This window comes from Gavialis gangeticus, unplaced genomic scaffold (assembly GCF_001723915.1).
Source record: "Gavialis gangeticus isolate Ggan-Ray unplaced genomic scaffold, GavGan_comp1, whole genome shotgun sequence".
In the NCBI taxonomy this organism is placed as follows: domain Eukaryota; kingdom Metazoa; phylum Chordata; order Crocodylia; family Gavialidae; genus Gavialis; species Gavialis gangeticus.
The window spans coordinates 158,127,387-158,141,598 of record NW_017729025.1 but is presented as its reverse complement, the minus strand read 5'-3'; the positions used below and the strand labels follow the sequence as shown (position 1 = coordinate 158,141,598).

General features: G+C 48.6%; 1 protein-coding gene across 1 annotated transcript in view; it reads right to left on the bottom strand.

The window, feature by feature from the left end:
- Positions 1–384: 384 nt before the first annotated feature.
- The window catches only part of ANO9 (anoctamin 9), a 39,892-nt gene continuing 26,064 nt past the window's right edge, over positions 385–14,212 (bottom strand). Inside the window, exons 14-23 of the mRNA XM_019519992.1 lie at positions 12,516–12,627; positions 12,003–12,060; positions 9,082–9,179; positions 7,961–8,124; positions 6,811–6,963; positions 5,721–5,868; positions 4,643–4,750; positions 4,116–4,209; positions 3,045–3,157; positions 385–908 (exon numbers count right to left, since the gene is read on the bottom strand). Of these exons, the coding sequence (XP_019375537.1) occupies positions 881–908; positions 3,045–3,157; positions 4,116–4,209; positions 4,643–4,750; positions 5,721–5,868; positions 6,811–6,963; positions 7,961–8,124; positions 9,082–9,179; positions 12,003–12,060; positions 12,516–12,627 (1,076 nt within the window). The 3' untranslated portion in view covers positions 385–880. The remainder of the gene's footprint in view (positions 909–3,044; positions 3,158–4,115; positions 4,210–4,642; positions 4,751–5,720; positions 5,869–6,810; positions 6,964–7,960; positions 8,125–9,081; positions 9,180–12,002; positions 12,061–12,515; positions 12,628–14,212) is intronic.

The window sequence follows — 14,212 nt, the reverse complement described above, 5'->3', positions numbered from 1 at the left end:
TGTCTCTGAGAGGTAAGGCAGGCAGGAGAATTAGGTGGCCCATACAGACTGTCCCAAATCCTGGGGCAATTTTGATGAAATAATCTTGTACCAAATGAGTCCCCCACTGGGCACGACCTTGACAGAGAAGCATAGGTCAAGCTGAACAGACTGACATCTGGATACAGATGCTTCAAAACAACACTTCATCAGATGAACATCTTGGACAGACCCTGTATGAATTTGGTGTCCACCAAACAGCACAGCACTTTATCGGACACTGCAATCTTTACAAATACCCAATTGGGCAGATGAAAACTGCACATTGAACAATAATGCCAGACAGTGGCTCATAGGTTTGGAAGTTGGTATTTGACGCTATATGAAAGAGAAAGAGAGAGAGTGGACCTTGTCTGTTCTTTCTATTCGGTGAGTTGGGAGGCGGGTTCATCTGTAAAACTCCTGCCTGCCACATATGGTAAACAAGCAGGACAAATTTGGCAAAATCTATACATTTTTAACCTTCTGGGAATGTGGCAAAATGCTGGACATTTTTCCAGTTGTCCAGAGGTTTTTCCCCCAGTCTGATATCTTTGAGATGCAGCCTTTCTTATGTCATCTCTTTCCTGGCTGTGCAGTCCATGCACTTCCTCCTCAGAATACTATAAGATTCAAAGCAAACTGCTCATGCAAAACAAACATTATATTATTTCTTCCTTCTTAAGAGTAAAGTCCAAACTTAGTGGTAGTTGGGGAATGAGCTTGCAGTTTCAGGGTTTGGGAGGAGTGAAGGTGTGGAGGGATGTCTTTGTGATGTCTCCAAAGCCTGCAGCCATGTCCTGTTGGATAGTAGATCTGCAGTTTCTGTGCTTTTGGTTGCTATATTCTTCTCAGGGGATCATTACACTTCTGTAGAGTGATCCATTACACTGGAAGATACAGAAAACAATCTAGGTAATTCCAGTAGCCCCAGCAAGCACATGTATTGAATATAGCAAGTGGATCTTAGATGAATAAAACTATTACAAAGAGATGATTGAAAAATATTCAGACAAGAACAATGTTCATGGAAAACTGGGCTTTCAATTAAAAGATTTTTTTTAAAAGACTCTTCTGCTCAAAGAAAATATCCATTTTATCAGAAAATCAAAGGCTCCAAAACTAAAATAGTTTTATTTGGACATGCCAACATGTTCCCTCATGGCAGTAGCATAATATGAGGTGGGTGAATGGGGCACGTGCTTGGGCATTAAGGGGAAGGGTGCCAGAAGGAGTGGATGGGGGGCATTGTCTGTTCAGCTTGCACTTCTCAGCTGCACAAGCAGGCAATATGTCATATGGCACAAAGCATTTTGGGAATTGTAGTTTTGTAGAGCAGCAGTAGAGTTCACTGGTGCTGGGAGAACTGACTCCATTTTTTTGCCATCAAAATCAGCAATGACAGCAGTTGTCTCTCCTAGAAAAGTGGTCTTGTGGCAATTTGGGAAGAATGTTTCCATTATCCTATAAATAGTGTGAGTGACTAGTCCTTTGACTATTGCTGCCTGAATGAATTGTTAAGTCAAAGGAGGCTGTGAAGGGGTTGTTATAAAACCAGCAGGAAAGGTAAAACAACTCCTGAGATACCTAGGTACTTAGCTTCAAAGAAGCTGAGAAAACTAGAGCTGGGCCATCCACTGGGGGAAGTAACCTAGCTGGTTTCCTTCAGGTTTTACTTCTTCCCATAGGCAACAGATGGCTGGGGTGGGGGGGAGGGCATGTGCCCCCCCTGAGATTGGCCCTTGCCAGCTGGGGAGTGGGGAAGACAGCTGGTGCCCTCCTGAGATTGTGGGGGTACCAAGCACTTCCAAGTTTGCTAATGGCACTTCTGCTGGTGGCAGCTATCACCCCCACCCTCGGTCAGAGATTGGCTGCTGATGCCCCCACAGTATCAGGAGGCACCAGTCGCCCATGCTTCTTTCCAAGGTGACATTCAAAGGAGACCTAGGGTACCACAGGCACTAGAAAAGGGAGAGGGCTTGGGTCAGCAGGGAGAGGCTGCCTCCGGTTGCATCAGTGAAAAGAAGCTGGCAGAGGGGGCATGCGTGTAAACAGAACAGCACTCAAGACCTGGGGAAATCACCACCACCTAGAGAAATTACATTTGGCTAAAGGAGCATGGCAGGCTACTCTGTGCTGGTTTGAAACTGCTCCTCTGAGCGCTGCATGTCCTCTGGAGAAGTCAGTCATGCTTTTTTCTAAAGAAGTAGTTTCTCGAATCACTGCAAACACAGGGGGTGTTAGGCTTCTGGAGGAACCCAGTTTGCTGGACCTGCCAGATTAGAGTTTCCAGGGGATTGTAAATCCCAGTCTGCCCAACAGCGGATGAACTGTGGTATTCCACCCCAGGAGAAGAGAAGTCCTCACTTATCGGGCGCAATCGGCAGAAGCCTGACCGGGACAGTGGGGCCAACAGCCTGTAACTGAGCTTGAATTGCTGAGTTAGCCCAGTCAGCAAGAACCAGCAGTGGATTGTTCCTTTTCTTCTCCAGTCTACTTATAACTGTATAAATGGGTCTAGCAATGAAGCTGCCTCCATTTCCTGCCAATGCCCCCATGACTTCTCTCAGAATAGCCACATGTCTCTGGAGTCCCTGCTGAGCATGCAGATTAAATGCCATGAGGCTGACCTGTGGTAGAACGGGTGCTTTGAGCCCCAGAATGCCAAGGCTCTGCCAGTGGCACAAGGAGAAACCCTTGACCAGCACAGACCATTTCTACTCAAAGCCACTGGCAAGGCCCACAAGGAGCAATCTCATCCATTCGTCTGCTGTGCCCAGCCACCCCTGCCCAGGGCAGCCCTCAGGGGCACATGAGCCAGGGGAGGGCAGCAGGCATTAAGAGCACAGCAGGCAGGAAGACAGCCTTTTCTCTGATGATCTCAAAGCACTTTACAAAGCTGAGGAAGCCAGTGCAAAAAGGTGAAGTGATTGGCCCCAAGGTCAGGCTGCCAATCAGACTCTGGATATCACTGTCTCCCAAGAGGGAGAGGGCCCCTTCAGTGTTAGGCTTTGGGCAATACCTACCTGAGTTCTTCCTGAAGATGTTTCTTTTTTTCCTCCAGGTTCTTATTCTTAACCCTCTGGGGGACATCAGGGACATACCAGGCTGCGATCAGCTTGATGCATAGAGCTACATGCTGAAAAGAATCAAAGAGAGCCCACCGTGCAATCAGGACCCATGTCTCTGTAGACTTGAGCTGCACTTGGTGGCTGAGCAGGGACAAGCAATCACTCCACAACAGTGCTCAGCTGCTTTACTTCACCACATAAGTGATACATAATCTGGTCCAACTCCCACTGAAATCAATACAGAAACTCCTATTGACTTCAGTGGGAGAAGGAGAGCTGCCATGAAATGTACAGTAGTGCCTCTGCGGAGTTGGAAAGGGAGGGAGGTTGTTTCTTCAGGCATGTATGTCCCCTTCATGCTATCAGAAGACTAAAACCGGGGCCCTTCTCATGCCAGTGCTGAGAAACGAGGGCCCCATATCATGGCATGAGGTCTCCAAAGAGTCCCTTGTTTTGCTTGACTTTACCTCTGTCCCTGGCTGCATTTCACCTGTCTCCTTTGAAATGCTGGCTTTGCCATGGTACTGTTACCCAGTGGGCCATGTTACCAGTGCAGCTCCCCTGTGCTGTGGGCTGCCCCACCTAATGGCAGCGATGTCTCCTTGGTATGGCAGCGGCATTGTTTGAAGGGCTGAGGGTGCAAGTGGACAAGGCTTTCCAGCAGGACGGAGCAGCAGTTGCAAGGACACTGGGGTCAGGGCAGGGGAGGGAAGAGAAGAGCAGGAGTGGTGTGGGCAAAGGCAGGAGTCAAGTCTGATGAGAAGTGAATGGAGCAGGGGGCTGATGCAGCTGAGGAGGAAGGCTGTGAGCAGAGAGGAAGAAGGAAACTCCCTCAGTTCCCAGCTGGACTACCACAGAAGCAGCCTTTTCAGAGAGTCCTGCCACTAATGCATAAACCTTCACCCCTGCTGCCATACTGCTATCCTGACAGGAATGTGGGATTCTCTTCCCCATCCAAATACTATGGGAGGTAGCCTGGGCAGCCCTGGTGCTGCTGCCTGCTGGGGCCCCATTCATTACACTCACCTCAAATATAATCAGGAAGGCGAGTCGGGCTGCAAATACGTGCCAGAACTGCACAGAGTAACTGTAGTCATCATTGTTCCTGTAGTCCCTGTACCTGAAGGACACAATGCATCAGCCCCATCTGCACAACCCCTCAAACCCCATCCCTGGCCTGGTTATCATGGGCTTCACCCAGAGGTGATTCATGGGTTTGCATGATGGGGTGGCCCTGGTGGCTCATCCAGTCCCTTCCCCTGGGACCAATCCCACATTACTCCCTAAAGACTCTGTTCAGTTCATATATGAGTAAATTGGACAATAAGGCTTCCTCCACTGACTAACCCTTGCCCATGGGATAGATCAGTATAGGTCCTTTGGCCCACAAGGGTGTCACACCAGTTAATACTAGCAATGTATCTGGCCCTTTCTGAGAATGCAGAAAGGATGTGTGTTAGGGCCAATTTAACAAGCAATTAGCTGTGTATTAGGAAGGATTACTGTCAAGCTATGAGAAGGGTTAAGGGTCAGCATTATGGAGCCACTATTACCTGCATTCTGTGATCTGCTTTTCAGCTAAGTCCTGCAGCTTCATATGCCATTCAAAGTCTCGAACGCGGAACACCGAGAGGCTGTGGTTGATGTAACCTGTCAAACAGCTGCAGAAAAGGAAAGGAAACAGTTACATACAGAGGCTTGCTCATGTCCCAGTGAGCTCATCCCAAGCCAGGATACTCAGGTCAGGCTTAGGAAAGATGGCAGATCAACATCCCACCTTTTAGAGAAACCAGGCAAAACATGGAGGGACAGGTCATGGAAGGGAAAGGAAAGAAGAATTGTCAGTGAATGGGGAGAGAGACCGAGAAACATCCATGCTGGGATTAATCCACTGATTTACTGCTTGACCAAGTATCAAGCAATTAAACTGTAATCAAATATTGACTTTGCGTACAGAGAATTGGCTCATGCTGTAGGAAGTAGCAAAGCAACCAGAGTGAAAAATTGTACTGGACTCATTCATACAGTGCTACATAATTACAAAATGTAAAAGTCTCCTTATAGATTTTGAGATGGATTCTTTTAGTTTCCACTCTTGACCCGAGCATTCTTCTGCACAGCCACAATGGGCAGTAGCCACTGAATGGCAGTCATCATGCATCTTTCTTTTGCGGTGTGTGCTTGTATGGCACAGATCCCTAATCATTGTGTTCCTTTCAGATAAAGCAGAAAAAAAAAAATTCAGTAGATTTGATCCACCCTGGGCAAATGAGATGGGGAAAGAATATTGGCTGCCGTTCTTGCTCTTCCCACTGGAAGGCACTATTTCACCAGCTGCCAAGTGGCTGTTCTTTATTGTCCTCTTTTGCTGGTTTGCCCATTGCCTGGTGAGTGGCGTTAGTAAAACAGCTTGGAAAATGATGCAGCCTGACTCAGACAGGTTCCTCTTAATGTTGAGAGCTTAGATTAATTGTTCCCTTCCTACAGGTGCCTCAGCAGATGAGGAAAAACAGAGACAAGGGTAGTAGCAAAGATTCTGCTCTTCCTGTCCAGCTCTTGCCATCCAGCAGCCCAGGGACTGAATGGCTTTGTCCCAGAGCAGAGTACAGGACACAATGATGTAAAGCTTACTCGATGTTGGTGTCATTCCCCAGAGTGCAGGGGCTGTACGTGTACTTGTAGACCTGCAAGGGGATAAAGTCAGAGGTGATGGCGATCACTAAGCCATTGCCGATGACAGACAAAATGCCAATGCCCTCCAGAACCTGCAGCCAGATTCCTGTAAGGAGAGAGGACATTAGAGTCATGCCCAGTTAAGGGCATCAGCTCTACTCTGGGGCACAAGGCACTACCTACCAGCTTGAAATCTAAGGGAATTTTGCCACTGTTGTGAATGGAAAGAGGACAGGGCTTGGCAAGGCAAAATCGGTGGAATAGAGGTCTTTGGGGCACAGCCAATGTCTCAGTACAGCAGCTCAGTGTGGGGCAGAGGGCACTAAGGTTGAGATTTACTGAGCACTACTTCCTAACCAATAAAGTGGGCAGATGGGCCATCAGGAAACTCCAGGCAAAGTTGTGGCTTACAAAACAGGGGATGGGCTGTGTGGTTCAGACTGAGCCAAAGTGTTCATCCATGCCGCTCTGATGTTACCCTGGCAAAGCACCTCTGTCTTGATCTGCAACCCCACCTGCAATGCTGCCCTCCCCTCCAGCTCTCCGAGCCCGCCCTGGAATAGCACTTACGGGCAATCAACGTCATGATTTAGATAAGGAATGTGTAGCAGCGTTTCATGACACTTATAGCAACACCAGGACCAGCCCATAATTTTTTGTGGCCCCCTGCAAGAAATAGTTCTGGGACTCCCTGACGCAAAGAAGTCAGTGGCGGGGGGCGGGGGGTGGCGAGCAGCCAAAGAAGCTGGCGGCAGTGGCAGCGGCAGAGGGGGATGGGGGGTAGCAAGTGGCTGGACGTGAGGCTGGTGTTGGTAACATCAGTGGCAGGGATGGGGGGGGCGAGTGGCCAGATGTGAAGCCAGTGGCAGTGGTGTCAGTGGCAGGGGGGTGGTGAGTGGCTGGACACTGGGGGTCCCTTGGCTGCAGGACCCCCTGTGGCCACTAGTTTTGTAGGCTAGGATGGGACAGCCCTGGGCAACACATACACAAACAGGCTCCCTTTGAGCACATGCTCTGACCAGTGAGCTCCCCTTTGTCCCTATCTCACCGATGTCCTTGGCTTTCCTAGGCACCAGGCGTCTCTGCAGCTTCACCATCTTGATGGCATCCAGCCGGATCTCAATGATGTTGTTGATGAGTGCCAGCATTGGGGCAAGGGGGAAGGCAGCCACAAAGATGGTGGTAAAGCTGTACTGGATCACTGACAAGGGGAGAAACGCCAAACTCTGAGAGAGGAATCCAGCAATAGAGGAAAGGGCCTGTATTTGACATCCAGGTAATGGCATGACCTGGGTTGGCCTTGCAAGGGTGAAAGGTGAAATGTGCCACCTTCCCTTTCCCCCAGTGACCTGTCTTCATCATGGAAGGTGATCAAGAGCTCTCTGCCCTCCATACAGGTGAGTAGTTAGAGAGGGTCAAACTCTAGTGCTGGCCAGCTCAGCTGGGCAGGGTGGTAGTATATGTTAGTGGTCACACCAGTACCAGTATGTTATGACATCCATGAATAGGGCACAGTAGGGAAGGATAGGAATTGCCACTCCTCAGGCATAAATTGGTCAATTTATGCTCGTTGGGTTTAAATTGCTCAGGGATCCTCCCGGGGCAGCTCAGCTCAAGGGACAATCTACCCCTCCGTGCACGAGGGTCACTGAGCAGCCAGGAAACTGGACCCATTTTCTCCTGCCCCTGCCCTGGACACAGCAGGTTCTGCACAAGAATAGGCTGCTGAGTGAAGAAGTTGCAGGGGTCCTTTCCTCCCCCACCCACCTCTCAGCCACGGACACAGATGCATCAAGCCTGACAGCATTCCACAAGCCCCAGGATGAGACTGAAGCTCTGAACCCACCCCACTAACACAGAATCACAGAAAAGAAGGGCCTGAAGGGTGCTTAGAAAGTCCAACCCCCTGCTCCATGCAGAATCATCTCTAAGCCATCCCAGCCAAATGATTGTTTAACCTGCTCTTATCAATGAGGGTTGCTGCTACTACTCACAGGAGCTCCATCCCTGACGGCTGCATGGTTAAGAACTACCCCTCACACCATACTGTCAAGAATTGGAGCCCTCTAAGAGGAGCACTGTCACAGGGCATTTACATCACCCTGAACCCCAAGTGCTGAGACACTGGGAATGACTGCGCATATGTCCAAGACCCAAAACTGAGAACAACATTTTCTCTGCAGCTCAGTGTCACTTACTCATTTCCAAGAACTCATTAAATAAGCTGAAGACGTTGACTTCATTCAACTGGTAGTTTCTCTGCCACTGCTCCTTGCAAGGGTCCTCAGCTTCCTTTTCCACCTGGACTTTATTTTTGACCTTTGTGTTCACCGGCAGCTGTCTTATCTTGTAGGTAATCCAGCTGGAGGGACAAGAATATGAGGGATGAGGGATGTGAGCTAAGACACCAATTCTGTGCTTACCTGAGCTCCTGTGGAATGGCTTCCTCTTGGGTGCCAAAATGAAGGCCTGAGCCAGAGGTTTTTTTTAAATGCAGTGTACTAAACATCATGCATGCACATGCACACCCCCTCCCCCCCTCAAATGCACATGGACAAACTCCTTCTTCCAAGCTTATCACTTTATACCAGGGTGGTTTACCAACAATAGAGAGGTAATGTCCCTCAATAAGATGATCCAGTAACTCTAGTTCACAAAGAACTCAGCTGTGGACTGCAGCCTCCTGTTGATGAGCAGGTACTTGTGTGACCAGGCCTCCTGGGCTGGTGGGTGGCGGAGTGGGGAATGAAAGTTCTCCTTTGGTGTTGCTGCTAATGGGTGGGAGATATGCACTGAAGTTTAGGGGATAGCTTACAAAGGATATGCTAAGAAGCTACAAGATCCATTCCAACATCCAAAGAAAATCTCTCTTTTAAATCTTGAGTTTTAGAGAAGGTTCAAGATGCCAGATTGACAGCTATCTGTGGGATAAGCTATTCAGTGGAAGTAGTTTATGTCTGCGACTTGATCTGTTTGTTCCTTCCTTCTCTTGTTTTTGTGAATGGATCTGAGTTGAATTCTTTGTAGGGACCTTGTTGGGCAACTCATTCGGTATTCAGAATGAACTATTTTGGTCACATTTGCCACAGGATCTCACTTCTGATCCCTGATCAGATGATCTAACCATTCTAAACTACTTCTGCTTCTTCCTGAAGCAAATGTTATGTAATTGTGAGAGGATTTCAGGATTGAACTAACATCACTGTCTGGCCTCACATTCGTTTTCCCTAAGGAGAACTCCCATGAGTTCCACTTTCTGCAGAATATCTGACTCAGACACACAAGAGCCCCTATGAATGCCCATGACATGCTGACTTACGGGGAGATGTACTCTACCATGTTGCTCAGAGTCTGCTTTAGGATCATTATGGTAGCCATCTGGATAAAGAGGTCAGTCATGCATCCACTTGGGTGGCACTGCAAAGAGGAGAGAGACTAAGAGTCATACTGCACAAAAAAGCTGGCCTGGCTTGAGGCCTGGGAGGGAGGTTGCTACATGTTGTAGCAGAAAGCCCCCTTTGTACATTTCCCTTCTGGACATGGATATAACAGAACCCCCTTCTTGCCTGCACCTCCCTCCATCCCCCCTATTTTGTGCATTTCTTTTCCTTCTCAGTATTGGCAGAGACCTAGCACACTCATTGCATGGGTGTGGCAAGACTCAGAGCCAACCAGAAAGCTGAAGTGGCTTTTTGTAGGAGAAACCTAGAAACTGCATCTACATATCAATTAAGCTCAGTGTCACTACAGAAAACAAAAGAACTAAAATATCCTCTGCAGAGACCGTAAATATATCCTGTGCCAACCTAACTCACTTACTGTTCCCAGTAGCCTTTGATCCTCACTACCTCACATTGCATTTTTATATATGTCTCACAGTGCATTTTCATATTTCATCTGTTTCATCTTTATATTTTATACCTTTAAGCTGTCATGGGGAGAAACAGAGGGGCAGACCCCCAGGAGCCAGGGGGGAACCCTGGGGTCAGGAACCTGCTGGGGCAGGCAAAAGTAAAAGGAAAGAAACAAAAGACTTCTTGCCTGTAGCAGGATCCGCAGCAAAGCCGAAAATGGAGGCAGGACCCCAGTGGCTTGTTAGCAGCTTTATACAGCTTTATACAGCTGCGGCCAGCAGATAACGCCGGTGGCAGGAGCCGGCCAGTGGATATAAAAAGAGCCGCTAACAAGGAAGCAGGGGAGAGACCTGCAGCGACCTTAACAGGGAGGTCACTCCCAGAGCCCCTATGAGGGGAAAAGAGGTGAGAAGCTGCCTCTCCCAACACGAGGGAATGCAGTGAAGCCCGCCGCAGGCACAATGCTGCTGGCAGCAGCACAGGGAGCGAGGAAGCTGTAGTCCCTTGCTCAGACTGGGGACCCGGCCCTGTAGACTGGAAAGAATGGAAGGAGGGTGACGCCAGGGGCTACTACTGGGGAGCTGGAAGGAGCAGCAGCCACCAGGACACCAGACCAGGTGGGATTGTCATGGGCTCCGGTGGGCTTGAGGAGATGCCCCTGGTGGGGGACGAAGGGCATAAGCAGCGCGAGGGGCTGCAGAAGATGGGCCCCAGTGACGTAGAGTGCCCCCGATGAGGGACATGTGGGAGGTGTGCAGAGAAGGGCCACCATGGGCCCAGCAAGCCCACAGCTGGGTCAAGGAGTGAGGAGGAGAGCATTAGAGCTGGCAGTCTAGCCAGGTCCCAGTTTATGGCTGCCTAGGGACTTCGGGCATTTGAGGCCTGGCATTGTTGAGCTAGACACAAGTATAGAGGGCAAGAGGGCAGAGACCTTCCCCTTTTTGTGCACATCTTAATATTTTCTTTGTTGTTGATAACGTTTCTTTTGTTTCCCACCTTTGGAGGTGTTGTGGTGTGCAGTATCTAGGGACCAGGTGTTGCTTAAGACCAGGAGGGGTTACTATCCCCTGGGAGGCCAGGCAGTAGTAAGGCGCTGTGGGCGGAGGTAGGGTTAGGCCCCACAGGCTGATACAACCATCCCCAGCGAGGATCTGCAGAGCCCCAACAGTCGGAGAAACCAGCCAGAGGACATCGTGAACCCATCAAGGCAGGGTGTAAGGGCGAGGTAGAGGGGAGGTGGAGCCTCACAGAAGATCGTCATCCAGCTGTCCCATACTCGAGAGAACCCCAGCAGTCGGTCACCCCACCACTGGAATAAGATACAAAGTCATAGCAGGCGAGATTAGGGGAGAGACTATTCAGGAGAGAGACATCCACTCAACAGGACAGCAGGGATGGACAGGTGAACACCCCCGAGCATCTGGGGCCGTGCGGCGTGTGACCAGATGCTCGAGACCACACGGGCACATAAACTCTTAAGGAATGTACTCCCTGTAGAATGAAGTTACACCCTGGACCATTGTTAAAATTGCATTAAAATTATAATTGTAAAGTGGTAAAATCTGTTGAGTGAATGATGTTCATCAGTAGACAATAGCCTAGCCAAAGGAACTCCATTTTAAGCTAATCAAGGTAAAGAACTGATTCCTAGAACTGAGCACTCACCCTATGGACTATTCCTGTAACCCAGGACAATACAGACATTAAGTCAGTAAGTCAAGGGTGGACTCTCAAAACTTCAGGTACCAGCAGGCAGAAACCCCTGTGACTAACAGTTGTCAGGTGCTACTCAGGACCCACATGGGACAGCAACCTCCGGATTGGGTAACCAAGATGATACAGGGGGATTACACAAGTCTGCCAGAAAGGGATAAAAGGCAGTGGAGCGTGACCTTCAGTGGCACCTTCTCATCTAGCACCTGACCTACTGAGGCAGAAGGACAAGCAGGTGACCCCCTTCTAGAGAAGACATCACCTTGAAGGAAGCTGACCATCAACAGCAAACTCCAGGGCCTTGGATAGGTAGATACACTATCACTGCAGCAGCCACTACACACTATACTACATGGGTTTGAATGAGTGAGTGCATGTGTGTGTGTATGTGCTAAGGTGACCAGTAACGCCCATAACTCAAAGCTTGCATTTATGATTTCATTAGTAACTTCACATCCCATCCAATAAACTAGAATTTATTATGATCCTGTGAGTTGGTCCTTTGTAGCCAACAATGTGCCTTAGCCAGGAAGAAACTAAAGTGATAGAAAGGATATGCTGGATAGAAGAAAGCAAAGGGTCTTACAGAGACAGTGCCAGGTAGAGGGGAGGAGAGAGACAGAGAGGATATTAACACCAAAGGGCAGCAGAGCATTATAGGATCATCGCTTACCTCTTCCAGCCTCCATTTGCCAGCTACACGCACATAATTCCCAGGTCGGCCATTAATCCTGACAAGGAAAGTATAGTTAAATATCCCAGAACCTAGTGCTGAGAGCCCTTCACCCTGCATGCACTGGACTGCAAGGTTAATGCCTCCCCCGCCACCCCGCCCTGAGGGTTAGAGGCAGAGTTAAGAACACCAACCCAACAGGAAACCACAAGATAGGGAGGCAGAGAACTATCCTCAGGGGTTAAATCTTGTCCCCACTGAACTCAACAGCAAAAGTCCTGTTGACCTCAGTGGGGCCAGCATCCCCACAATGAATCAATGTGGGAGCACTCAGATTCCCTCTGTTCTTACTAGCTGTCCATGTCCCTCCCGCCAGCACAGCCATACCCAAGAGCTTGACTGTATTCTCCAGGGGCAGAGCAGGCACATAGGGTCCAGCCCACACCACTGTTGCTGTGAACATTGCCAATGTACACAAGCCAGCGCGGATCAGTGGGTGCTGCTCATGCTCACCTCCCCAGGAAGAAGGCAACGTAGATCAGCGAGGAGAAGTAGGTGAAGAACTGGAAGGTGAAGAATTTCACTGTGAAGTTGTTTTCACGCTGAGATAATGTCCGCGGCTTCTCTGGAAACAGGAGGGCAGATGAGCATGTGAGTCATGGAAGCAGAAGCTTCCTTCTGTCCTGGAGAGGCTCCCATGGCACATCAGGGTGGAGCCTTCCTTGCAACATGGTCAGGGATTTGGAAAGGTTTTATCTAGCACTGATCTCCTGGAATTCATATCCCCTTTCTACAGATCCCCAACTGTCCCAAGGCATCAGCACAACAATCGGTGTAGATCTGGCCTCTAGGAGGAGGCTCCTCAAGTTGGCTGTTCATAGGGTTCTACTTGAGGCTAGAGCAGAAGCTAGCACTCATGAGAACAGGATGGATACCATGGTGTGAAGGAGACAGAGACACATGCAGCCATCATGTGGGTTGTAATCTGGCTCCTCACCAGGGACTATCTAACCTTTATTACAGACCCCCAGCTACAGCCTGTCTAGTGGGTGTAGAAGACCAGAACTCTGTGATCACTCCACATATCCCTTTCTTTACAAAGAACAAGATTAGATTACAGCTCATTATAAATGATTAACAACAAACTATACCCCTTAAAACTATTTGCACTGCTATACCAACCAACCAACATATACACCTAAAACTATAAATGGATGCTCAAGTCTGCAGAGGTCTGCTTGGTCTTCCAGACCTTGTTCTAAATTCTTTAGAGCTCCTGTCTAACAGCCTTCTGACTCACTTCCTTGAGGAGGAGATTCATTTTCATGCTCTGCCCCTGTTCCTTTTGGTGGTTGATCCTTTTTATGTTGAGGTAGAATATACTGAAGAGGAACCCAATTTCCTGTTCAGTATATTCCAGAAAGGCTGAGTCAGCCTTTTGGAGTCCCCACTAAGTAAACCCAGGGGTATTTGCCATATTTTGGACAGTTCCAAGCATTTGGAAACTTTTGAGCCAAACTTTCTCCCCTGGCAGCAGGTCTGGTAGTGGTTTGCTCTGTATCAAATATTGAAGTTTTTTTGCTGCAGCAGTTTTTGTTCAGCATCTTGTTTCTTAAATTCTTGTAGGTTGGGCCATCTAGGGTTAAGCTGCACTGGTGCCATAGTTAATAGTGTCCTAACTTGCTGTCCCATAAACCGTTCAGCTGGGGAGAATCCTGATGCCAATGGCATAGATCGATATGTCAGGAGTGCCAGATATGGATCACTGTATCTACACAGAAGCTGTTTCAGAGTCTGTATTGCTCTCTCAGCTTCTCTGTTGCTCTAACCATAGTGAGGACTGCTAGTGTGATGTTTAAAATCTAAGTTCTTTGCAAACTAGGAGTAACTCAGTGGTAAATTGAGTTCTATTGTCCAATATGAGGACCTCAGGAACACTCTTTCTTGCCATGGTAGGGGGATGGATTTGATGAACTGCTCAGGTCCCTTCCGACCCTACTAACTATGAAACTATGAAACCAGGCCTTGCAAAAGATAGACTTCAGTTTTTAGATGACCTGTGCCCATAACATCTGTATAAGTAAATCTAAGTCAACATACCTGGAAAAATAATCAAGTGCAATAGCATATGTGTATTCTTTTCATTCCTACCTGCTGCTAAGATCTATCTGGTATAATAGTAAAAAGTAATGGTTTGAGAGAGAGTCTTT